Source organism: Gouania willdenowi, chromosome 9 (assembly GCF_900634775.1).
Source record: "Gouania willdenowi chromosome 9, fGouWil2.1, whole genome shotgun sequence".
NCBI lineage: Eukaryota > Metazoa > Chordata > Actinopteri > Blenniiformes > Gobiesocidae > Gouania > Gouania willdenowi.
In genome coordinates, this window is record NC_041052.1 from 31,835,102 (window position 1) to 31,860,130 (window position 25,029).

Below are 25,029 nucleotides of genomic sequence, written 5' to 3' on the forward strand. Positions count from 1 at the left end.
TTACAATTTTATTATGTTGTAATTTTACTAAAAAATTTATCCATTTTATTTTTATATTAAAAAAGAGGACCAGCAGCATAAAGTGTTAATATACTTTCTTAAGGCGAGCATGTTTAATTCCGGTAATCCTAAAGAAAGAATGTAAGACAGTGCGTTATGACTGTTCTGTTTGTACATCTTAGGAGATAAAGATTTGGAATAAAAATAAATACACTCTCTCTCTCTCTCTCTCTCTCTCTCTGAAACGTATTCTTTGATGTTTAAAAACATATATTTGAGTACATTTTTTAACTACACATGATGTTTTGTGTGTATATTGTTTTTTTTGTATTTTTAAAAAAAATGAAATTAGTGATGACTGATATAAAGACCCATCGTAGATTTACTACATATTGTCTCCTCCCGTCCAATCACAGCAGGTAGAGGGCGGCACTCTCTATGAATCCAGGGTTTCTATTGGCTTATATGTGTGTCCGTCAGAGCTAGATGTTTTTTTTTTTTTTTTTTTTTTAATTTTTTTTTAACTTATTTTAATATGCATTGTGTACCCAATTAACTCTAAATTATTATTATTATTAATATTATTGCAATCAAATACAAAATCAATGTATTAAATAAATAAGGTATAGCTGCCTATTATAGTAGCGATACATATTAACACTGGATTAAACAACATTTTAATATTTATATAATTAATAACATTATTAATATAATTAAAAAATACTTTACAAATACTACATGCTGTGAATAAATAAATAGATAAATACATAGATAATCAGGGTTTAGTTGGAGTGTGGTGGTTGGAGCACAATGATTTGATCAAGAATAACTAAACGCAAGTACAACGATCATCAAATTCAAAGTGGAATAAACAACAGTGGACTGACTAACAAGCTAACATTATGTGGTATAACAAACTACTGACAGACAGAGCGGGTCATACGAAAAAATGTAACAGTATACACACTGTGAACATCCTTAAATAGTGCAGTGTAGGTCCTAATGGCTGATGTGTTTGTACATCATTCATAGATGATGAAGCCGTGATATAAGGACGGATGTTCACAGTCACAGTTGTTAAATGTAATTTTTCGTATAATTAGTTCAAATTATTTGCGGCTTGTTTTGTCTGTATATTGTTATTTATGAATGAAATCAGTGATGATCGATATAAAGAGCAGTGCAGCGTTTTTACTACATATTGTTTCCTTCTGTCCAATCAGAGCCGAAGGAGGGCGGCACGCTGCGTGCATCCCGGCCTCCCATTGGCTGTCCCGGCTGTCCGTCAGACTCCGGGCTTGGTTGCAGCGCAGGTGGAGCTCCGGCCGCAGACAGTCGATGGCGGACGGACGGAGCGTTGATGTCGGTGCTCGGTGAGCTCTAACCGGGCCGTGAGGAGCCACGATGAGCCCGCCGTCCTCCGTGCGCATCCCCGCGCTGCTGCTGCTGTGCGTGTGCGTGAGCGGCGGGCCCTTCCGCGGCAGCGCACACCGAGGCCCGCACATCTCCGCGGAGGCGAGCCTGCCCGTGGAGAAGACGCTGCGGACCGGCGGCGCGTCCGCGGTGTCCGAGCGCGCGGACAACGAGGCGTGGGCCGCGGACCGCAGCGTGGACACGAGCCGAGGTGAGTGATGGAGAGCCTCCAGCCTAACCCCTAACCCTAACCTCCGAACCCCCTGTGACAGCCAGAGGTGCTGCAGCACCGCACACACCACTGTGGCTGTGCGTGCCCGTGCGGGTTTACATACCAAACACTGTGATTGTGCGTGTGTGCGTGCGCGTGGGTGCTCTATTGTTGTACATCTTCATATCGAGGCCAAGCCAAAGTGAGCAGTGACAGCAGCCCCTCCTCCCTGTGTGTGTGTGTGTGTGTGTGTGTGTGTGTGTGTGTGTGTGTGTGTGTGTGTGTGTGTGTGTGTGTGTCCTCACCTGGCTACCCTGTAGATCAGAGGTCCTGGAGAGCTCCTGTCCTGCCTGTTTTAGATGCTGAATGTGTCAGACTTTCTGTAGAGCTGCATGATGACAAACCATCATTGGATTCAAAGAAGGCGACCATGGTTTTGGTGGTAGAGGCGGTCTTCTTCAAATCAAGAGGTTGGGAGTTTGATTCCAGTCTATGTGTTTGTGTCGAAGTGTCCTTGGGCAAGACATTAAACCCTAACGTGTTCCCAGTGGTTGACCAGTGCCTTGCATGGTGTGTGCATAGGTGAATGAGCTTATATTGTGAAGTTTGAGGCTACTTCAGTGTGGGACTAAAGCGCTATACTGTATAAATCAAGTCCATTACCATTTACCAAAAAGACCTCTAAGACATGCAGGGCCGGAGCTCTCCAGAACCAGACTGGATCACCACAGCATTAGAGCCTTCATCTAAAGTTGTCTTTTATTTTGTTAAATTTAGTTCTATCATGGTGATATTTATTTATTTTGTGTCTCATTCTGCCCCTTATCTTGGTAAATCTAGTCTTAATTTGGTAGTATCCAGGAAATGTATGTCTCTTACGTTGGTAACGTCTTATTTTGGTAAATTGTGCCTTATTTTGTGTGTTATTTTGTTATTTGTGTCTTAGTTTGGTAATTCATATTTTACTTTTATTAATTTTGTCTTATTTGTGGTCTTTATTTGTCTTATTTTGAGACATTTCATGTTATTTAGTCATTAGTGTCTCATTTTAGACATTTTGTGTCACATTTTTGTAATTTTCTGTCTTTTTTTTTTTTGGTAATTTCCTTTTTAAATTCTTATTTTCAGTCATTTTTTATCCTATTTGATATATTTGTGCTCATTTTAGTCTTAGTTTTGATAGTGCTTTAATTCTAGTATTTGGTTAATTTTGTTATAAATGGTCTATTTCATGTTTATTTTAATAAGTTAGGTCTGATTATGGACTTTGATGTTTTACTTTGTTATACTTAGTCATACTGTGTCATGGACTTATTTTGTTTTATTTTCATCACACTTACTAATTTTGTATCTTATTTTGGTAAATGTGATATTGTTTTAGTCGTATTGTGTATTTTTGTCTTTACGTACGTGTTCTGTTATTGTGAGATAAGATGGTCCTTTCTTTATCCCACGGTGGTGATATTTAGAAATAATTTTAATATTGATTTATTTGTGACCTTGGGTGATATATATATAATTGTGTGTGTGTGTGTGTGTGTGTGTGTGTGTGTGTGTGTGTGTGTGTGTGTGTGTGTGTGTGTGTGTGTGTGTGTGTGTGTGTGTGTGTGTGTGTGTGTGTGTGTATCTCTTTAGGATTTGTGTTTCTTCCTTCTATTTTGGAAGCTTTGTGTGTTTTGATGTCCACTTACTGTGTGTTCATAGACAGTATTTATACACACTTAGATCATGCGGAACCTGCTTCTTCTTTTACTGGGATTTTGTGTCCTTTAGTTGTTGTTTTGTGTCACTGTCATTTTATTTTGGTAGGTTCTGTGTCCTAAAAGGAGACAACTGTGGAATTGTCAAAAATCATCATTTGTTGTTGTTTTTTTAAAAAAAAAATCAGCTGACATTATTTTTTATTTCCATTTGTGTCTTGATTCTTCTTGATTATTCTCTCAATAGTTTTGTAGATTCTCTCTCTTTCCTTGGATTGTGTGTTGCGTCTTCATCTATTTGCATCATCATTGTCCTTTTTAGTGAATATTTTGTCGTGTTGTTTTCCATTTTGTGGTTGTGCTTCTCAGCTTGTGAATTGAGAGTTTTGATCCATTTTTAGATTTATTCATTACTTCATTTTCTGGAATTCATTTCTACTTTTTACATTTTTTTTAGCTTGTAAATAAAAACTGTGACCTCCAGTGTGTTCCTCACATCAACATTTATGCAAATGTGATGAAAAATAGGCTCATTTTTGAGAAACTAATGTGATTACCTGTGTTCTAGTTTTACCATTAAAACCTTGGAACAATCTTAAGTTTGTGATGTCATCGTGATCTTTGGTTTGATGTTTGATGGTGGCTCTTAAGTCTGCAGTTTCGATTTGATGTTTGTGTTTTTTCAATTCGAGCCCAATGTAGAAATATCAAAGAATAGTTCCCAACGATGATAATGGCAACACCCACAAACGCGACAACAACGTTAATGAAGAGCACGATCATGACAATATAATACAAAGTCTGTAGCGATTCATCCATTAGATCGATGAATTGACTTATATTCCTAAGATCCAACTAGATCCATCTGTGCTCGGCAAGTTCATGATGACGCTAATCAATCTAAAATCGTTTTAAAAGGTAATCAATCGATTGTATCGATACAAGGAAAAGTTAACGTCTTGCTAATTTAAACTGAAGTGTTAGTTGGACTTTATTCAAATAAAATGTGAAAACATTTGACATGAAATGTTTTTTACTCGTTTGTTTATGTCCATAATTATTTTATAGACGATTCCCTTACAACAAACAGGAATCTATGAAAGCTCACCTGCACTGTCCAGGATTTATTTCACTCACACTGTTTATATTATTATTTGGAATAAAAAGTTACTGAATCGATTTCAAGTCACTGAATCATTTTGTATCGAATCGTTCTAAATGAACCAATATCATCCATGAATCAAATCGGCAACAACGAATCGTGATTAGAATCCAATTGTTGTAAAAAAGGAAAAGTTACACCCCTACATTATATCGATAAAGTTGGCAATGACTGTAAGTTGGAAGACGATAAAGTCATTAACTGTAACAATGCTAACATTAGCACTCATAACGATAAAACCATAAAGATAACATAGTAAAGCCGACATGTATTAACAACAAGAACCATAAAGACGGCAAACCAATGCTAGCTAATGAAAACCTCATTTTATTTTTTTAATGCTTTCGTTTTATCCATTTTAGAAGGTGAAATCCATCATATCACCAGTGGTAATTTTGATTTAGTTTTAGTCATGGTCTTTTGACTAAAAGGCCACTTAGTCTTATAAGTCAAAATGTAGTCATCAGAACTATTTCAGTTATAGTCTACTTTTAGTCGACTAAATTACATTCAAATTTCAGTTGACTAAACCTGTTACAAATACAGTCGACTGTTTTTATTAGTCAGTGAAAATATAAATATACACTACCGGTCACACCGCATGTTTTACAGTTTTTTTACTGAAAATTATTCAGTTTATTGTGTCATTCTGAAAGGAAAGTATAGAACAAATAAGCAATTTGAGTTGAAAAATAAACCATGGAATCAATTTATAGACCAGAATGTATTCTATACGTATGACACATCAAAGGACAGTGTGTTCCAACACTGCTTTGATGTAAACAGAGGGAGGTTGTAAGTAACCAAGAAAAGTTGGAACATGTGTAGGAATTATTAGCACCAGCTTTCAAGGCTGATTCAACCTTCATTGCTGCAGAACAGTTTTAAATTGTTAACCTACTTCATGTTCCCTGAAAAAGGCCTATTTGTAAAATTCTGAAATGTACATTATTTTTCAGTTTTGGGAAACCAAACCTTTTTTTTTAACCTCTGGCTGTTCAGTGCTTACCTTTGTACCATTTCAAGCTATTGGACTTCCACGACTTGAATTGCAATAAATAACTTATTAGGGTGTTCTAAAACTTTTGACTGGTAGTGAATATTGATGTACTTTTTGTTAACATGTATGTTTTTGTTTTAAATTAGTCAAAATGTAGTTATTGTCACTTTTATTGACAAAATTAACGTTGATATTGGCAAGAATAGATATTTCCTTCTCATTGCCTGATTACAAAGACAAATTGCATGTAAATTTGTGTAAAATTGTGTTTGAGAATAATTAAAAAAAGAAATAATAGTAATAATGATTTTTCCGTTTCAGTAAGTATATTCTGTTTATTTTCTGTCCGTTTTCCGTGATCACAGTGGCCTTAATTAAAGACAATAAATGATTCCAGCAAGTTTATTTTGTTTTCTTTTTTTAAAAAAGACACATTTTTTCAGGAAATTTACTTTGATTTCCTGACATGTTTTAACTGTAAGCTGTCAGTCTTCCTCAGAGGCGTCAAAGTAGATTTCCTGAAAAAAGTTTGTCTGAATAAATGAAACAATAACATATTGAAGACAATAAAGCATGCTTTTCGTTCACAAATTTAAATGATGTTTAGTGACGGCAAGGTTTGGACAAAGAAAAGGTGATTGTTTTTACTCGGCCTATGGCATAATTTAGAGCAGGAGTGCCGGACTTCAGTCCTCGAGGGCCGGATTCCTGAGACTTTTAGATGTGTCCCTGCTCCAACACACCTGAATCAACTGAATGGCTCGATATCATGCTTCTACAGAGCTTGATGACAACACATTGGTTTCAACCAGGTGTGTTGGAGCAGGGAAACATCTAAAAGTCTCAGGAATCCTGCCCTCAAGGACTGGAGTCCGGCACCCCTGATTTAGAGCAAATGTGTCAAACTCAAGGCCTGCGGGCCACATCTGGCCATTTGGAGCGTTCAATTTGGCCCACAGGAGAAAGTAAAAATGACAGAGAAAACATGAATCATTGTGTAAATGAAACTTGATGGTAATCATTGCTTAATGTTGAACACAAAATTCACATAAAATCTTACATTTTCCTCAAATTATTACATAATTTTTTTTATTTTTTTATTAAATCAGGGAAATTTAAAGTGAAGACCCTGTTGGGAATGATATCTATCAGTTCTTGCTACGATGTTGTCTGTTTCTTACATATTTTGTGTTTTATGTATACGTCGTAGAAGTGTAAACTAGGGCCTAGGTGTTCAAAGTGGGGTACGTGTACCGCCAGGGTACACAAATTGTCATAAGGGTTGCATTAAATTTTTGTTAAAAACAGCTTGACATGATTAGAAACTATAATATACTGTAAATGGAGCAGCAGTCAGGAGCCTCCATGCTTTGCAACAAATTCCACATTGGCCTTCTCGCTGTGACAGAAAAACTATTTACGGTAATTAAAAAAATTGAGTGATGATTCTGAATCATGTGTTTTATTGTGTGCTTACTAGGGAAGTAATGATTCACTCATCTCCCGATACGATTCGATTAACGATACTGGGTTCACGATACGATTCTCTCACGATTTATTTTACAAAATGAGACTGTAGACAAATGACTGAATTTTTTTTTTAAATTTTTTTTTTAGAAAATAAAAATACTGTCCTATTTCCTTTAACTTTCATTGTCAAAAGAATCCCTTGAAAATCAATGCAGTTTAATTAAAAATAAATCCTGAATGAAATAAGAAATGGTACAAATGAAGAAGAAGCCTATTCATTAAAATTCTGGCTCTACTGTAAACTATGCAAAACTGTATAATAGTTCCTTTTCTTTTTAAAAGTGCAACTGAAAATGTATTTTGTGCCTTACCAATTGGACTTTAAAACAAATCCCACATCAAAGATAATAAACTATGGCTTTCATTCTCTCTCTTGTGTCTCCCTTTCCTCTCTGTGCCCCTCTTACCTTGGATTTCACATGTTCTTTCTTTCTCACTGCTTTCATTTTGTGTTGGGGAAGCCAAAATGCTTCCACACTTCTGATTTAAAACACGGTGGTGCGTCCTGAATTTCAAATTCTAAATAGATAGTGCCCTTTGCTGTAAAAAAATATATACAAAATGTAAGTACTGCAATTCAATTTTAGAGGATTGATGTAAACCATGACACCTTTGAATCAATTTTTAACTGCCTCACGTGCTTATAGATGATTATTCTTTTTTTTAATTATAGATTATTCCTCGACAGGATGGGTAAAATTCAGGGACAAATTTGACTGTAGGGCTACATTGTATATGACATTACATTACTATGTTTTTTTAAGTGTGCAGAACTAGGGGTACATGGCATCAGATTGAAGGCTCAAAGGGGTAGAACCACTAAACTAGAGCACAATAATGTTAAAATGATCTGCAGCCCACATGAGATTAAACTGCTCTGTATTTGGCCCCTGAACTAAAATGAGTTTGACACCCCTGATTTAGAGACTGGAGTCTTTTAAAGACACACTGTGGTACAGTAGTGGTGTAGTTTGGATGGTGTGTGTTAACGTCTCTTTCTCTTTCTCTCAGAGAGCGTGTGTAACTGCAGCAGCGACTCGGAGGGAATCCTGGACCCTGACGAGTGCGACCCGAGCAGCGGTCAGTGCTCGTGTGAGTCTGGTTACAGAGGGCTGCAGTGCGAGGACTGTGAGGACGGATACTTCACCAACGGCACCGGTGGCTGCCTTCCCTGCTCTTGTGACTCCTTCGGGGCCGTGAACCTCCTCTGTGACAGGTCAGAGCGCTTTTATTTCCTCTACATGTTCCCATGTTCACATCAAAGATAAATCTGCACCCTCTGGCTTTTTCTACGCTACAGGCGACATGTTGTCGGCTGATATCAGTGAATTCCTCATGTTCTGTCGCTTTAATAAGATGCTTTAAACCCAGAGGCCACCTAAAAACATAGCACCGCCCCTTTACTCTTTGCCCCTGCCCAACCAGCCCTGCTAAGCTAACCAAACAAGAAGATTCATCTTCAACTTTTCCTTCTCCCTCACCTTGAAAGATACATGTTTGTAAGGAATATGAAAGGTCAGAAAAAGCCCTGATAGGTGTGAAGGAGTTTGCATGTTCTCCTGCTACTCTGACCTCCTCCTACCTTCCAAACACATGAACTGTACATTTGGTTGATCGAAGTCAGCGTTTTTAAATGTTTAGTCGTCAATATTAGGGAATTATTTCAATTTTCTTTTCAAATATTACAAATCAATCCAAAAAATAAAACATTTGTAAGGAATATGAGACGACTGCTGCACAGTTTCACTGGTTGACTGTGATGTAACCATGGTAACACTGAGTCTGTCTGTGAGCTTGCATGTAATCACTTGGACTTTATTCCAGCTGCTCAAACAGGCAAACCAAGCCCCTCCTACAGATCATTAAGCAAGTTTAACAATGAGCATTAAACGTTTACAGTAGGGATCGTTTCCAACCAGAGCAACAGGAGAACATGCAAACTGCACAGGACACTGTTGTTCTTTTTTCTGCGCATTAGTTGATTGAGCTAACTGTTGGAGCTGACACACGGGTTTATTATGTTGTACTATTACGGAAGACATGGACAACATGCGGCCCTCGGTCTAAGTTTGTGCAGCCCCCAAAGTGAACGCACATAAAGGTTCCAAAGACTTACAAAATTATGCAAAAAGTACATTAAAAACACAAAACAAGCACAGATTTTTGCCAAAACCTCATAAGATGAATGCAATTATAAAAAAGATAACTGAAAAATATACAAACTGACAAATTACACATGAATGACTCCTAAAACACAAAATAACAACAAAAATATACAGACAATGAATAAAATACACAAAAAATCCAAAAATCCATAATCATCTTTGAGCATATTGTAATCCAAAGTGTTCTGATCTATTCTCCTTCTCCTGGCCCTGTAAACAAAGTTTATAAATGCAGGAGCGTGATGCTCAGCCAATCAGAGATCTTTTTACAAACACGTGTGCTTCATGAGCTGTTGGCTGCTCAACTGTAGTCAGGTGCGCTCACGGACTACCGGTAGTAAACATGCATTTGCGGACATTCCAGCAGAAGTCCCCATAACTGTGTTAGGCACAACATTTACACAGCAAATCAAGCATAAAAAAGCAGACTGAGGTGGAGAAGCAACAGAATAAAGTCACAAACTGAGGAGGAACGGACCGCTTTCGCTTTGGAAACTCACAGACCTCTGTGACTGCGGAGGGTCCGCCGCACACACACACTGGCTTCAGAGAATGAGTGAGAACAGACAGGATAAATCGCATGTAAACCTAAGAGAAGCTTATTCAAGGTGGATTAATTTTACAGTCTGAATGCGGCTGCTGCTGAGATCAGTGCAGCCCCCTCTGTGTGTGCTTATGGTGGAGACGAGCCGACGACAGTAGCCGCTGCTCGGGACAGTAACTACAGAGTGATTCGTGCATTCATGTCAGAGTCTCTAAAACACCAGAAAAATCTCCGCTCACACAAGATAACGTCCCTACATTTGTCACTAGTCTATAGTGAAAGAAAAGCCGCTAAGGGAGGTTTAATTTTGGTTTCAGTTTCAAAACGGAGCGGAGAGAGGATTCTGTAAACTGCAGCTTTAAATACACAAAATGATTTCAAAAACACAAAACACCGCAACTAAATTACACAAAATGACTCCCAAAACAGACAAAATGACAACTAGAATACAAAAAAGAATTCCCATAACACACAAAAATGACACCGGAAACACACAAAATAACTTCAAAAACACAAAAAGCCACAACAAAAACACACAATGTTAGAGAAAGATATGCAAAACATGTTGATCATGTGGCCCTCGGATCAGATACAGTCACAGTTTTGTGGTCATGCTGTAATAAAAGTAGCCCGTCCCTGATTTAAAGAGATCTAAAAATGACCAATCATCACAGAGCGCTGTCATTGTTGTATAAACACAGTAAATGATCAGCACAGGGGTCGGATACACACACACACACACACACACATGCTAGGTGATGCGTTCACTGACGGTATGCAGTGGCGGAAACATCTGCAGCCGCGATCAAAATTTGATCCCCGGCCAAGGCTCGGTACGGCGTGTTGAAGCGAGAGGCCCCGAGGAGCTGACCCACATGTGGTCACCCCACATAGCAACGCCTTGCCAATATTAGCGCCACGCAGCTCTCGGCGAATGTCACATGATCACCCCAAGTGTCGTTACTAGCTGGACGATGGCGTTTGATTAAAGGCTGTGAGCTGCCATCACTACCTGTCATCAGGTAGGATAAAGGTCAGATCAAAGCTTTGGGATCTCTCCCTGCTGCGCTCATTAGCTAATGAAGCTCCTAAAGCTGCGCACTGGCTAATCTGGAGCTACAGCCCTGAGCTCCATTAGGGAGTCTGACACACACACACACACACACACACACACAGACTGCAGCTTGTATGAGAAATGCATGTCATGTCTCCATTCGAGGACGGCACCTTTTAGGATTCAGCTTACGTAAGGCTGCTCTTCAGAGCTCGCAGTGCACGACCTCTGCAGCGTTTAGAAAGCAGGAAGTGCTCTCAGCCCCTGTGGCTGCTGCCTTCAAGGTCTGCACGCCGTGTTTTGGATACAAACTAATGACGTGCTCAGCGTGTCAGGGAGAAATATCCCCGACACACCCTCAAAGATATACAGCTCGACTGTAACAAGTGTCCAAAATACACAGGAAACAGTAAGTGGAGCTGATCCCAGAGCCCCGCCCCTTTGGCCTTTGACCCCGCTCTGCCAAAGCTGCTGCGTACTAAGCTAACCAAGTATGTGGTACTGGTCTCTGGTGTGGAGTTCCTTCCCAGTCTCAGAGGACGAAGCACATTTACTGCAATACGTGGAACACTAAGATTTAACTTGAACTGTCCTCCCCTCTCACCTTTAAAGATACACAACATGACACACATCACAAGACATAACACAACAACAAAAACGTGACAGAAATATACAACATGACAAACTATTAGGGGTGCACCTATTCCAATTTTCTGGCCGATCACCAATCTTTAAAAAGCCTGACTTGCCGATCCTGATTTTTTTTTTCTAACTGACAGCATACACATTGGATTTTATCTATATTTTATTGTTAAACATTGAACAGTACAAACTAAACTTATAGAATGAACATGGCACAGGTAAGTTGTTCTCAGACTTATTGCAGTCACTTGTTTATTAGTTGCAGCAAACCACTGGCTCTTTGCTTCAAATGCCAGCATACTCAGCGGTGTGGTGGTTTCTTAAATGATGAATGTTGTAACGTTTTGTTTGCACCTCCACCACAACTTATTCCCATGTTACACAAATTACAAACTGTGATCTTGTACGCTCTTTTTATTGTGTGAAACTGCTGAACTGTCGGCATGCTAGGTTAACCGTGCTCCAGGGGACTGTTGTTGGTACCCCGTGTAGCAGAAGCATCTACATGTGGTGGGAACTTTCAGTCATCTTACAGCAGAAGGAGACAGTGGCTGACTTTAACACCTTTGCGGAGGTAGAAATTATCGGTGAAAAAGATTCATATGCAAGTATCTATCGCCGATATCGATTGCCGAACCCCCAAAATCAGGGAAATCTGCGCCGATCGATCAGTGCATCCTCACACACGACACAATACATAACACAACTCCAAAAACATGACAGAAACATGATGCCGAGAAGAAACAAAACAGCAAAAATACATAAAAACACAAAAACACGAGGGGTGTCCCGATCCGATATTAATATTGGTCCGATATCAGCCGGAGAACGAATATTGGGATTTTATCGGACTGCATCTAAAATTCCCGATATAAGCGCTCCGATAAGTTTTTGTTGTTTTTGTCCCCGCCCTCAGTTGTTCCCACCATATACTGACAGTAAAAAATAACTGAAGTGAACTTGAATTGTTGACTATTGTTTTCTGTTTGAGTAACATCACTTGATCAAGCCTTTTCTAGCATTCCACATGACAAAATAAGTAATAAAAGTATGTATGAGTTATGCTGATATTGTATCGAATCGGTGTCGGTCAATACGCAAGGCTGCAATATCGGTATCGGAAGTGAAAAAGTTGTATCGGGACATCCCTAAAAAAGACAACAACCAAAATACTTGAAATGACGTGAGTTTTTTTTTGTAAAATGTGTTGCGTGTCCTCGTTGTTCTTCCTCGTCTTCCCTGAGGAGCTTTAGTCGTGTTTTACTTCCAAATGTGTCTGAGGTGAAGCTGAGGCTGTGATGCACCGCAGTGTTTCTCAGCCCATTGGCTGAGCCGCCAGGCGTTGGTTCCTGAAGGGCATAAGGAGACCTCGCTGAGGCAACGAGTCCTGGCCTGCTGTGGGTGTCAGGTGTTTCCTGACTTAGGAAGTTTGGTTTCCAGTGTGAGGATGGAAGCCTTTAATCACAGCGAGTGTGGCTGTACAGTGCAGAGTTTCCCCAACATTACTGCTGTTAGAGTCACACTAGTGGTCGTGTTATCTAGTGGCTGCTCAGCACTCATCCCTGTTACAGTTCAACTGGTGGTCATGTTATCTAGTGTCTTGTTTCTGATTCATTGAGTGCCCATACCAGTTGGTGCAGCCCCCAAAGTAAACGTGAAAACACACAAAAGGACAAGAAAAATACACATTTCTTTTTCCATGATTTCAGAATCAGAATCAGAATCAGAATCATCTTTATTGGCCAAGTGTATGTTGTACACACGAGGAATTTGACTCGGTCAACTGTGTTCTCTCCAATAGTGAAACATTCAATAATAAACAATCAACTAGAAGAGATGATAATAAGTATAAACATAAGTATAAATATAAACAGTAGTTAGACTAGAATGTGCAAATAACAAGATGATAATAATAATAATAATAATAATAATAATAATAATAATAATAGTATAAAAAAATAAACAAATACAAAATAAAAATTAAAAAAAAAATAAGATAAAAAGAAGGAAAAAAAATAATAGAAAAGAAAGATAATAATAAAATATAATAATAATAATAATAATAAAGGAAAATAGTGCAGTAGAGCATTGATAAGTAGTGCAGGAGAACATTTAAATTAAAGGTATGTACATGAACATTCTCAGTGTCAGATTGATCCAGGGTTGTTATGTTTGGTTCCAGGGTTTTTCCACAGAAACAGGACTGACACTCTTTGACTGTTTAGTGTTGATCAGAGTGACAGCCTGGGGGAAGAAACTGTTTTTATGGCGGGTTGTTTTGGCGTACAGTGATCTGTAGCGTCTGCCAGAGGGGAGGAGTTTAAACAGATTGTGTGCAGGGTGGGAGGGGTCTGCAGTGATGCTACCTGCCCGTTTCCTGACCCTGGACAGGTATAAGACTTGGATGGAGGGCAGATCAACACCAATGATCTTTTCTGCAGTCCTGACTATCCTTTGTAGTCTGTGTCTGTCTAGTTTGGTTGAAGATCCAAACCAGACAGTGATGGAGGTGCACAGAACAGATTGAATGATGGAGGTGTAGAACATGATCAGCAGCTCCTGGGGCAGGTTGAACTTCCTCAGCTGACGCAGGAAGTACATCCTCTGCTGTGCCTTTTTCCTGGTTGAGTCTATGTGGGAGGTCCACTTCAGGTCCTGTGAGATTGTGGATCCCAAGAACCTGAAGGAGTCCACGGTAGCCAATTCCCTATTTAAAATGGTAAGGGGGGGGAGTGGGGGGGGATTTCTTCTGAAGTCCACTGTCATCTCCACGGTCTTGAACGGGTTCAGTTCCAGATGGTTCTGACTGCACCAAAGAGCCAGCTGTTCCACCTCCCGTCTGAAGGCAGACTCGTCCCCGTCCCGGATGTTTCTTTAAAGGAACATAGGGCAAAATCTAGAAATCAGACTCCATAGTGACACCACAGTGGCTAGTGTAACTGCAGTCATCAGCCAAGCCGCCGCGGGGGCGCGCATCAACTGTTTATCACCGGAGCACAGCTGATACTCTAATTAGCGGATGGATACCTGACTGAAGCCTGACGGGACCCAACAGCACCGGACGGTTAGTGTTGTTTGTGCGCAGTGTTCTTCCTGTCCTGCTGCAGCTGCTGTAGCCCTGAAGAATGCAGCTTCAACTGAAGGGAGGATGGAGCTGAGGAGAACAATTATGAAGTATTACACCATTGAAACATTCCTTTTTCTGCACAATAACATGGATTATGTAAATAGATCTGATGGGCCTCTTGTGTGCACTGCGCCCCTGTTTGTGCTTGTTAACCATGCACTAATCTGATGTTGACATTAAAAGTTGTTTAATAAAATTGGTGCTTACCACTAAAACATATGTAAATGTCATTTCTTTTCACTGTTGGGTCGGACTCAGACGAGAAAACGCAGACCATTCCGCACAAGGGCTGAACGATTAATTGCATTTGCGCTATTAGTGCGATATCGTTAAACACAATTTTCTAATCGCAAAAAAGGCTGCAATTTTTTTTTTGTTTTTTTAGTTTTTCTTGTCCTGTCTTATACTGTTTTGTTAAGTTCAGAGAGTGTTTAAGAAATGCGGTCCACATGTTTACATGTTTCATGAAGCATGTTGAAGAGGTGAAACCACAGATTTGTTTGATTTATTGTTGTAATCTGTGCTTTAAAATGTACATTTTATTTTTGTTTAGGTTTAAATAATTAAACTTAAATTGTTTATGATGAAACAGATTGATTTATTGCTTGTGTTCATTAAAAAATACATGACAAGAGGCCCTTGAAAAAATAATCGCATATCAAATCGCAATATTGAGGAAAAAAATTGCAATTAGGTTATTTTTCAAAATCATTCAGCCCTAATCCACGCTCCAACTTTGAAACACTCGCTGTTCATGTGACTGTTTACTGCAACACCTGTGCACATGCCTCTGCATGCATCTGTGCAACCAAACGGTAGTTTAGTCCACTTTGCTTGTCTTCTTTCAGTCTCCAATTTGTCGTCTTCTCATGCTTCCTTATTTCCAAACCGCCAACAACGCGCACCAGCGTCATTTGACGTCACCATCAGCGTCATTTGACTTCATGTCTGCAGAACTGTGTGAGAAATTTGTACCCAGAACAGAAGTACAAAATGTATCACACAATCTGTTCAAGGCAATAGGGAGAAATGTGTGTGGGCTCATTCTCTTCAGTTTTGAGAGATTCATCAAGACTTATAATTATTGTTTATTTTTTCACAAATCCTGCCCTATGCTCCTTTAAATTGTTTTATATTTGATTGATTAATTGTGTATGATTGACATGGGTTTCCTCACACACTTCTTGAGTACTATTGTGTATTTCTGGGCTTTAAGGGCCACACCCTCCTGCGTTAACCTGTTATGTAACTCCCACCAACTGCCTGTTGGTAAATCCCTGCCCATAAATTCCTGGACGTGTCTTTGCTCGTGTGGAGGTCGACATGCACGCAGGGCGATGATGAAACGATGCTCTCATGTCTCAGACGCAGATTATTGCACCTCTGTGAGATTAATGCAGAGGCCAATGTCTGCCTCTGTCTGCTCAGAACGGGGTTAAGCTTTGTCGCCCGTGTAATACTGACCTAGTTAGCGTGCAGATCTGTGGCGGGCAAGTGAAAAGGCAGCAAAACAATAACAGGACCCCTCCTCCAAACCAGCAGCAGGATTACACACAGCGACTCATCGTATGTGTTGTAAATGTCACACTAACGTTCTACACGCTAAAAACTCAATAAGTAGATACTGTCTACAATATATACGATAAGTATGATTAGGATGATGAGCATTCCCACTGAAATAAACTATGGGGTGCCAAGTGTAAAAATTTAGTATAAAAGTTGTAGCTAACACATTTTCATTATTTATCTCACTTTTCTCATATTTAGCACATTTTCCTACATTTGACACACCATTTAACCACATATGTAGAGCATTAAAAAAAAGCAATAAATCAAAATATTTAAATCTAAATCTAAATGGTATATTTTATATCTAAATGTTAAATCTATATCTAAATATTTAAATCTAAATGGTATATTTTATGTCTAAATGTTAAGTCTTTATCTAAATATTTAATCTAAATATTAAATCTAAATTTAAATGTTTAAATCTAAATTTAAATATTATATGTTAAATCTAAATGTTTAAATCTAAATGTTTAAATCTAAATGTTTAAATCTAAGTCTAAATGTTATATATCATATCTAAATGCTTAATCTTATATCTAAATGTTTAAATCTAAATGTTTAATCTAAATCTAAATGTTTAAATCTAAATCTAAATATTAAATCTAAATCTAAATGTTTTGCACATATGCTAATTGACCCCTTGTAACCTCAACCAATACACAAGCAGAGACACACACAGCCGCTCCCACACGCCTCTTCACCGATGCCTGCCTGGGTGATATGTATGGCTGGTTCTCTCCCGCCGGTGGAGATTTGGAATTGAACTTGGAGAAGTTGATTGCACAGCTTCCGGGATAAGACCCCAAAGGCTGACAAAAATTGTGCTCAGCCGGCCGAAAACAAATCCTTATCTTCATTCGGCTCCCCCACATCCAGCCGTTCAAGGCCGGCGTATTCTTCTTCAGGATGTTTGTGTTGACTGATGCTCCATCCCCTCCTCCTCCTCTTCCCCAATACCACCTGTGAACTTTGTTTCTGAAATCAGATCTACCCAAGGTCATTTCATATCATCTGCGCCGGGCTGGAATGTACAGAATGAAGCGATCGAGATATGTTTCAACGCCTTCTTTAACGCCCAATCCCCCCTCCCTCCCACGTAGTGGTAGCAGGAGGAGCGCTGCACACGCGCGCCCCCCAGCGGCCAGCTGCAATCCTCCCCTCCACAAGTCTCCTCCCCCCGATAATACGTGCTGTGTCCTCGAATTTTGTTGTAATTGTGTTTAATTGCTTCTGTGTGTGCAGAGGTTTTTTTCCTAATAATCCATTAAGCAGCACAGTGTGGGACCTGCCTTTTCCCTCTCTTCTTACCTCATGTTTTCCACTTCTCATCTAAAATACAAGGCGCTGCTTTTGTGGTGACTCGCTGTTCTCGCCGCTCCTCTTCTCCCATGTCATATGTGATTGTCTTTTCATGTTTTTTGGACGAGGATGTAACTGAAATGCAAATTTCCCCTCATGGAACGAGTAAAGGATGTCTCATCTCATCATTTGCAACACGCCCATCATGTGTTCATTCTTCTGGAGGTGTAATGAACCACAATGTTGTAGCTTAGTTGGTGACGGTGCTTCCTGTTAGCTGACAGCTAGCTGACGCTCACTGACAGCGTAACGTGGTGTGTGTCTGGACTTCTGCCATGAAGCCTTTCATTGTTTAGCACACGTTCTTTTGGTGTCACATGAACCGCCGTGCGTGTGTGTGTGTCAGCCATCTCTGTGTTTCTGAGAGTTTGCATTAATCTGATTACTGTGTACTCTGATTACTTATTATTATTGATTAGGGATGTAACGATTCACTCAACTCCCGATACGATTCGATTCACGATATTGGGTTCACCATACGAATCTCTCACGATTTATTTTACAAAATGGGACTGTAGAAAAATGATGACTGAAAAATATTCCTTTATTTTTTGGGGGAAAAAAACTATAAAAAAAACTATACTGTTTCCCTTTTATTTGTCATTGTCAAAAGAATCCCTTGATAAACTATTCAAAACAATGCAATTTAACTAAAAATGAATCGAGAATGAAATAAATAAAGGAATAATACAAATGAAGAAGAAGCCTATTAATTTAAATTCTGGTTCTATAGTAAACAATGCAAAACTGCTTAATAGTTCTTTTTAAAAGTGCAACTGAAAATGTATTTTGTGCCTTAACAATTGGACTTAAAAAAACAGTCATTTCACTGTATTAAGGTCAGATATTTGTTTGGACCAGTAGGGGGCACTGGTATCCCAGTGGTCGGTTGGCATGCAGATATCTTGCAGTGAAGAAGAGATGCTATGCTAGCAGACAGAGCTAATAGAAAAACGTGACTTACAGATATTCACGTAATGTTACAGATATTTTTTGGTGCTAAAGGGGTAAGGAATCATTTATGAACATGTTTAAAAGTAGAAGGCGGCCAGAAAGAAAGTATTAGCTGATTCTGCCCGCCGCCAACACTTCTGGTGTTAAAAAAAGTACTGCGATTCAATTTTCACAGTATCGATGTGAATCGTGATACCTATGAATCGAGTTTTTACTGCCTTACGATTAATCGTCACATCCCTATTATTGATCCTTCATTCGTGAAGACACAAAATCAACCGTTTGTAACACAGTCACATCATGACACACACAACACAACATATAAAAAGTAGACAATACATTACATTATTTATATACACGCTGTAAACACAATATATGATTTATAATATGACAACTATAATAATAATAATGTGTGCGCGCATGCGTACACAAACGACTTATTGTTCACACAACTTACACTTCATGCAAATGAGGAGGACTTACAACTATGTTCAGTGAGGCGAATTCAACACACCGATTCTTACAGCTGGGAGAACACACACACACACACACACACTGACCTGAATACAGTGCTGTCAGTTAGATCATGTCCAACTGCCAGAAACATCTAGAAAACACCTTCCTCTCTCTCACACACACACCCGGACACACGGAAAGTGTTGCCGTTGTATTCCTTCCTGTTTTGATGGTTTTCTGGATCACTGATTTGGATTTTGTCCATCCGATCATTAACATCTGATCATTAATAACATCCGATCATTGGTGACATCTGATCATTAATAACATCCGACCACTCATAACATCCAATTATCAACATCCGATCATTATTAACAGATGATAATCTGTAGATTTTCTCTACATTTAATCAACTTTTAAACCAAATCCAGGAAATATTTAGATAAAAAGTTCTATATAAAACATTAAAGTAAAAGTGAGGCGATTATAATCAACAAATTAATATTTCTCTTCTGTTTCATATTCCGTCCAAACTTGGAGACGGTAATGTGCGGATGTTTCCCACCTCTGTGTGACTTTGTGTTTTCTGTTTGGGGGATTGGATATGAGTAGATGTTAGAGTTGTTGTTTTCAGGTGAGCTGATTGTTTGGTCTGATGTGTGTTACTTCCAGCTCAGGGATCTGCGAGTGTAAAACGGGAGTGTACGGACCAAAATGTGACGAGTGCCACCCGGGTTTCTACCACTTCAGCAGCTCAGGGTGTCGGCCGTGTCAATGCAACAACCACACCAGCTACTGCCACCCCCAGTCCGGTGAGTTCCTCCTGTTTCAGAGTCAACATCCGCAACTCACTCAAATGTTTAAAAAACAAAAACAATGTTAAATCATAACGGTTTAACCCAATGACAGAAAATTAATTCAGAAGAAATTATTTAATTCAAAGAAATTATGAAAGAAATGATAATGTCCTTAGACACACACTCGACAAAAAAATGACTCACTGCAAAAAGACGAACAAACGGGAAATTAATGTTTATCAAAATGTTTTATTCTAAAAAAATAAATATTCAACACAAGTAGAAAAACAGGATTATATTTGTTATAGGATGTGTATTCACAGCTGGACACCTCAAAAATACAGAAAAGTTGTAGAAAAGCAAAACAACGTGAGATAAATATCAGATCTGACAGAAAGTGTAGTGTGTGTGTGTACGTGTGTTCCCAGGCTGATTCCACAGGAACAGTGTGTGCTGTGCAAATTACATGTAGATAAAAACGTCACTGTAAACATAAAGCTCTCTGTTGGCTGTGTGTGTGTGTGTACGTGCGCTGATCATGTGACCTCACTCCTGCAGGTGTGTGCGTAAACTGTGAAGGAAACACACAGGGATCAAACTGTGAGGAGTGCAGAGTCGGCTTCTACCGCGGCTCCTCCTCTCCTCTGACTGACGCCTGTGTGCCGTGTCCCTGCTCCAACGCCAGCTCCACAGGCACATGTCGCACCGGTCAGTCCCTGCACACCCAACACACACCTGTCCATGTGTCTGTACTGTATGTGATTAAATCACAAACCAAACCCACTCTGAGGCTCCATTTCTGTGTTTTAAAACCACAAACTGTTCAGGGACCGTGTTCATCTGAAGATTCTGCTCTTATTTTAAAACATACCGTATTATCCACGACAAATTTTACACTTTTTAACTCACTCAGTGCCCCCGACGAGATATCTCGTCATTTCAAATCCAAACACTCAGCGCCATTGATGAGAAACTCGTCATTTGCGGTTTTTTCACGGGGATTACTAGAAAACACCCTGGCGGAGGTCCCTCATCAACATCTAAGCTGTGGGGTGTCGTAGTGACCAACTGTGCCCTGACGATGGCAGCGGTGCACCTTTAGATGAGAGATTAGCCACTGATGCTACTATTAGCTGGGTGGGAGAAGGAGGAACGAGTGAGAATATGGCGCTACGGAGTGATTTTGTAACGTATCCAGCAGCTCACAGGACCACATACTAACACAGAACATGTGTGGACCTGAGTGGATTATTGATGATGTTGTGATCGTGAGATAAAACCATCAAATAACTGGGCTAAACGGGTCATTGCTGCGTGTCGGGAGGAAGAGGAAGTTACTGTGTGCAGACTGACGGGAGGGAAAGTTGGAGGAACGCCAAAATGCTGTAAGAAATCTATTCAACTCTGACATAGACAGCAAAATAATAATAATTTTGCCATCTTTTTTTATGTTTTATATAATGAAACAATGTTCAGATGTTAGAGTTGTCACTAAAGCAAAAAAAATAGCTTTAAAGTCACTGACAGGGTTTTTTTTTACAAAAAGGCTGTTTTCTCAGCTTTTTGCTCTGAAACTGAAGATTTGTGTAAAACTTGCTCTATTCAATGGCTGATTACAAAAGAACAGAACAAGCCAGAAACAAATGTTTTTTTGTTTTTTTTTTCGTGAAAGTAAAATTTCAGATAGTCATAGTAGAAAATATTCTGTGGGTCTTTAAAATCAGTCAAAATGCTCAAAAACGGCTGGCACTGAGGGGGGTAGAAAATCTGAAAATGGCTGGCACTGAATGAGTTAATGTGAACAACAATATTTAAGAAAAAATTAACTTGAGTGAACTTACCTACCTACTTATCTACTTACCTTAATAACTACATACCTACTTATCTACCTACTAACCTCTCTCTCTACTTGCATACCTAACTATTTACACGCCTCTTCAACTACTTACCTATCTAGTTATTTACCTGCATCTAAATTTACCGACTTATCTATCTACTGACCTAATGACTCATCTAAATACGAACCTATGTACTTTGCATATATTAATTGTCTACTTACTTACCTACTTATCTATCTACCTAAATACGAACCTTTATAACTACTGTACTTACCTTAATACCTACCTAACTACTACCTTATCTGCCTACTCACTTCTCTCTCTACATACCTCTTCGCCTATTTACCTGTCTACTTATTTACCTGTATCCGACTTTACCTATTTATCTACCTACCTACCCAACACCTAAATACTATCCAATGTACTTGCATACCTGCCTACTTATCCACCTGCCTAGCCTACCTTCCTACTCACCTTTCTATCTACCTACTTACTCCTTACCTAACTACTTAGATTATCTACTTACCTACCAACTCGCCTAATTACCTACCTACCTACTAATCTACCTACTCACCTCTCTCTCAACCTACACTACATAACTACCTACATACCTCTTCACCTACTTATCTACCAACCTAACTACTCGCCTAATTACAAACCTATCTACTTACCTGCCTACCTACTTATGTACTTATCTGTACCCGACTTCACATACCTACTGACCTAATTGTTTATCTATTTACCTACCTACCTACATGTATTCTTACATAATACCATCTATCTACCTACAACCTTCACTGATCTGAATCTAATTTAAAGGCTCATTTCTACAACGTTCTACCGATGTTTTCCATGTTCTGATGTCAGTCTCTCAGAGGGTTTGAAGTAAGAATGTTCGAGTGTGTTTCTCACTGATATGATTACACACAGAGCCGCTCAGATTCTCTGGTTGTATTGATCGTTTAATATTCCTATTAGGCCTGAGCAAATGAACCAATGATTCCATCTAAATATCACAGAAACATTTGTTAACAGCAGCGTCACATGATCAGCATGTGATGCACTTTAATCTGTCTGTCTCTGAGGGACAGCACGTGTGAGTGAGTTGTGGAGCCTGGACAGACAGGACAACAAAAATAAACAAATTGACCCCAGAAATAGACAAAAGTACAGGAAAAACTCGCAAAAATGACTCCAAAAAATAATTTATTTACGTGTTTGCTTTTTTTTTATATGGACATCACAATTACATCGGTTACGACTCAGATGTATTGTTTTAAGTGTGTTAGCGCATGTGCACAGTACACACAGTAAATGACAAACAGCTACGAAAACACACACAATGAATCCATAAGTACACACAACTACAACAAAGTTGCACATGACAACAGGAAATAGATTTTTCTGCTGTTATCATCTGTGTAACAATGCTGTGCACTAATTTATCATTCAAAGATGTCAATTTGAGATAATTATAAATAATTGAATGTCAGCAAAACATCCCACAATGTGTGAATATAAAATACAACAGTAGAAATCTAGAGCGTGATAACAGATATTGATGTGAGGAATGATAAGCTGGTATGAAGTTTGATCCTAAATCATTTCTTCTGCTCGTGAACCTTGGTTCACCTCCCGCTGCACACGGAGCTTGGATTAATTCCTCCATGGAGTTTCCCACAGAGTGGCCATCAGTTTGGTCTGCTGAGCACCAATCAGAGCTTGTCGTTGAGGCCGCCTGCATGGTAACAGCCGTCTGAGTGAGGGAGGAGTTTGTTGAATCCTGACTTATTTAAGACAGAGTGAGAGCAAACGGAAGTGGGTTAACTTTGTGTGAAACAGGCTCTGATTATCAAATAAAGGTCAGGAGGTGATCTATAGTTTTACTTCACAGACTTTTCAACCAGAACTCTAACAAGTTTAGGAGACCGTTTCATATTCATCCAGACACTGAGAAGGTATTAATCACACAATAATACACTTTATGGTGTGGAATCCCCACCCGTTCACCCTTTGACCCTGTGCAGCCCGGATTGCTACATGCTAAGCTAACCAAGCATGTTGGACTGGTCTCTGGTATAGAGTTCCTTCCCAGTGTCAGAAGAAGAAACAAATGTACTGTCTGCAGGTTTGTTGATTTAAGAACAGATCTATTCTTTATACGTCTGTGACAAAGGACAGCAACAGATCTATTTTCTACGTTTGTGACAAAGGACAGGAACAGATCTGTCCTTCATATGTCTGTGACAAAGGACAGGAACAGATCTGTCCTTCATATGTCTGTGACAAAGGACAGGAACAGATCTGTCCTTCATATGTCTGTGACAAAGGACAGGAACAGATCTGTCCTTCATATGTCTGTGACAAAGGACAGGAACAGATCTGTCCTTCATATGTCTGTGACAGTGGACAGGAACAGATATATTTTTATACATCTGTGATAAAGAACAGGAACATATCTATTTTTTATACGTCTGTTACTAAGGACAGGAACAGATCTATTCATGATACGTCTGTGACTAAGGACAGGAACAGATCTATTCTTTACATCTGTGACTAAGGACAGGAACAGATCTATTCTTTATATCTGTGACAGAGGACAGGAACAGATCTGTTATTTATACGTCTGCGATAGCTGAGTCAGCTGAGTGTTATTGACAGACGGAGTCTGTGAGGTCGTGGACTCGATGTTTCTCCTACAGACGGCAGTGAGTGGCAAAGTAGTGACAAGCTGATGGAAGGAAGAGATTTGGGGGGGGGGTTGACTCCAGGTCGAGGTTGCCGTGGCAACAGTGAGGGATGGGAAGATGAATGTGGGTCACACATATGAGATCATCCATGTCTGATGTTGACTCTGTGGACCTGTGAGCACTGGGATCAGCTGTGCTTCCTCCTGCTCTCCACACCGAGCGTCTGACCAGGAAAACCACACACAAACACACACACACACACAAACAGGAAGTGATTGTATCTCTGACCAAAGGAAAGTAAAGTGATTGGTCAGATGTTGGCATAGCAGCCACGTTTGATCTCAAATGAGCCAGATTACGACTCCACTGAATAATTTTTGCAGTGAATAAATGAGTTCCTTTGACTTAATTTTATGCAGGTAAATCTGATTTATTATTATTGAAAATAATAATAATTACTTGTTAAATGTTGTTATTTATGTAGAATCTACTCATGAACCCAGAACGTTAATGAGCATAAATCAGTGACTAACGTCTGAGCGACTCCTTCCAGTTATGTACTGGTTCATGACTGACTGTGTGACCTTTGAACCCTGAACTCAGGTTGAATGGAGCTTATCAGGAGCAGGCTGCACAGTCACATAACCATGTGATAGATGTAGGCCACGGAAACACACGTATCAGAAACATTCAGCACAGTGGGAACGCACAGATGGTGTGTGTGTGTGTGTGTTTCACTTCAGGAGAAAATAAAGCCAGCCTGTGTTCACCACCTTTACCGTTTATGCCTCCATGTTGGAAACGCCGTTAGAGAAATG

General features: G+C 39.4%; 1 protein-coding gene across 1 annotated transcript in view; it reads left to right on the top strand.

Annotated features, from left to right (window-relative positions):
• The first annotated feature begins 1,294 nt into the window (after positions 1–1,294).
• LOC114469253 (multiple epidermal growth factor-like domains protein 9) overlaps positions 1,295–25,029 on the top strand; it is a 30,111-nt gene continuing 6,376 nt past the window's right edge. Inside the window, exons 1-4 of the mRNA XM_028456564.1 lie at positions 1,295–1,624; positions 8,028–8,232; positions 19,559–19,698; positions 20,242–20,391. Coding sequence (XP_028312365.1) covers positions 1,405–1,624; positions 8,028–8,232; positions 19,559–19,698; positions 20,242–20,391 — 715 coding nt within the window. The 5' untranslated portion in view covers positions 1,295–1,404. The remainder of the gene's footprint in view (positions 1,625–8,027; positions 8,233–19,558; positions 19,699–20,241; positions 20,392–25,029) is intronic.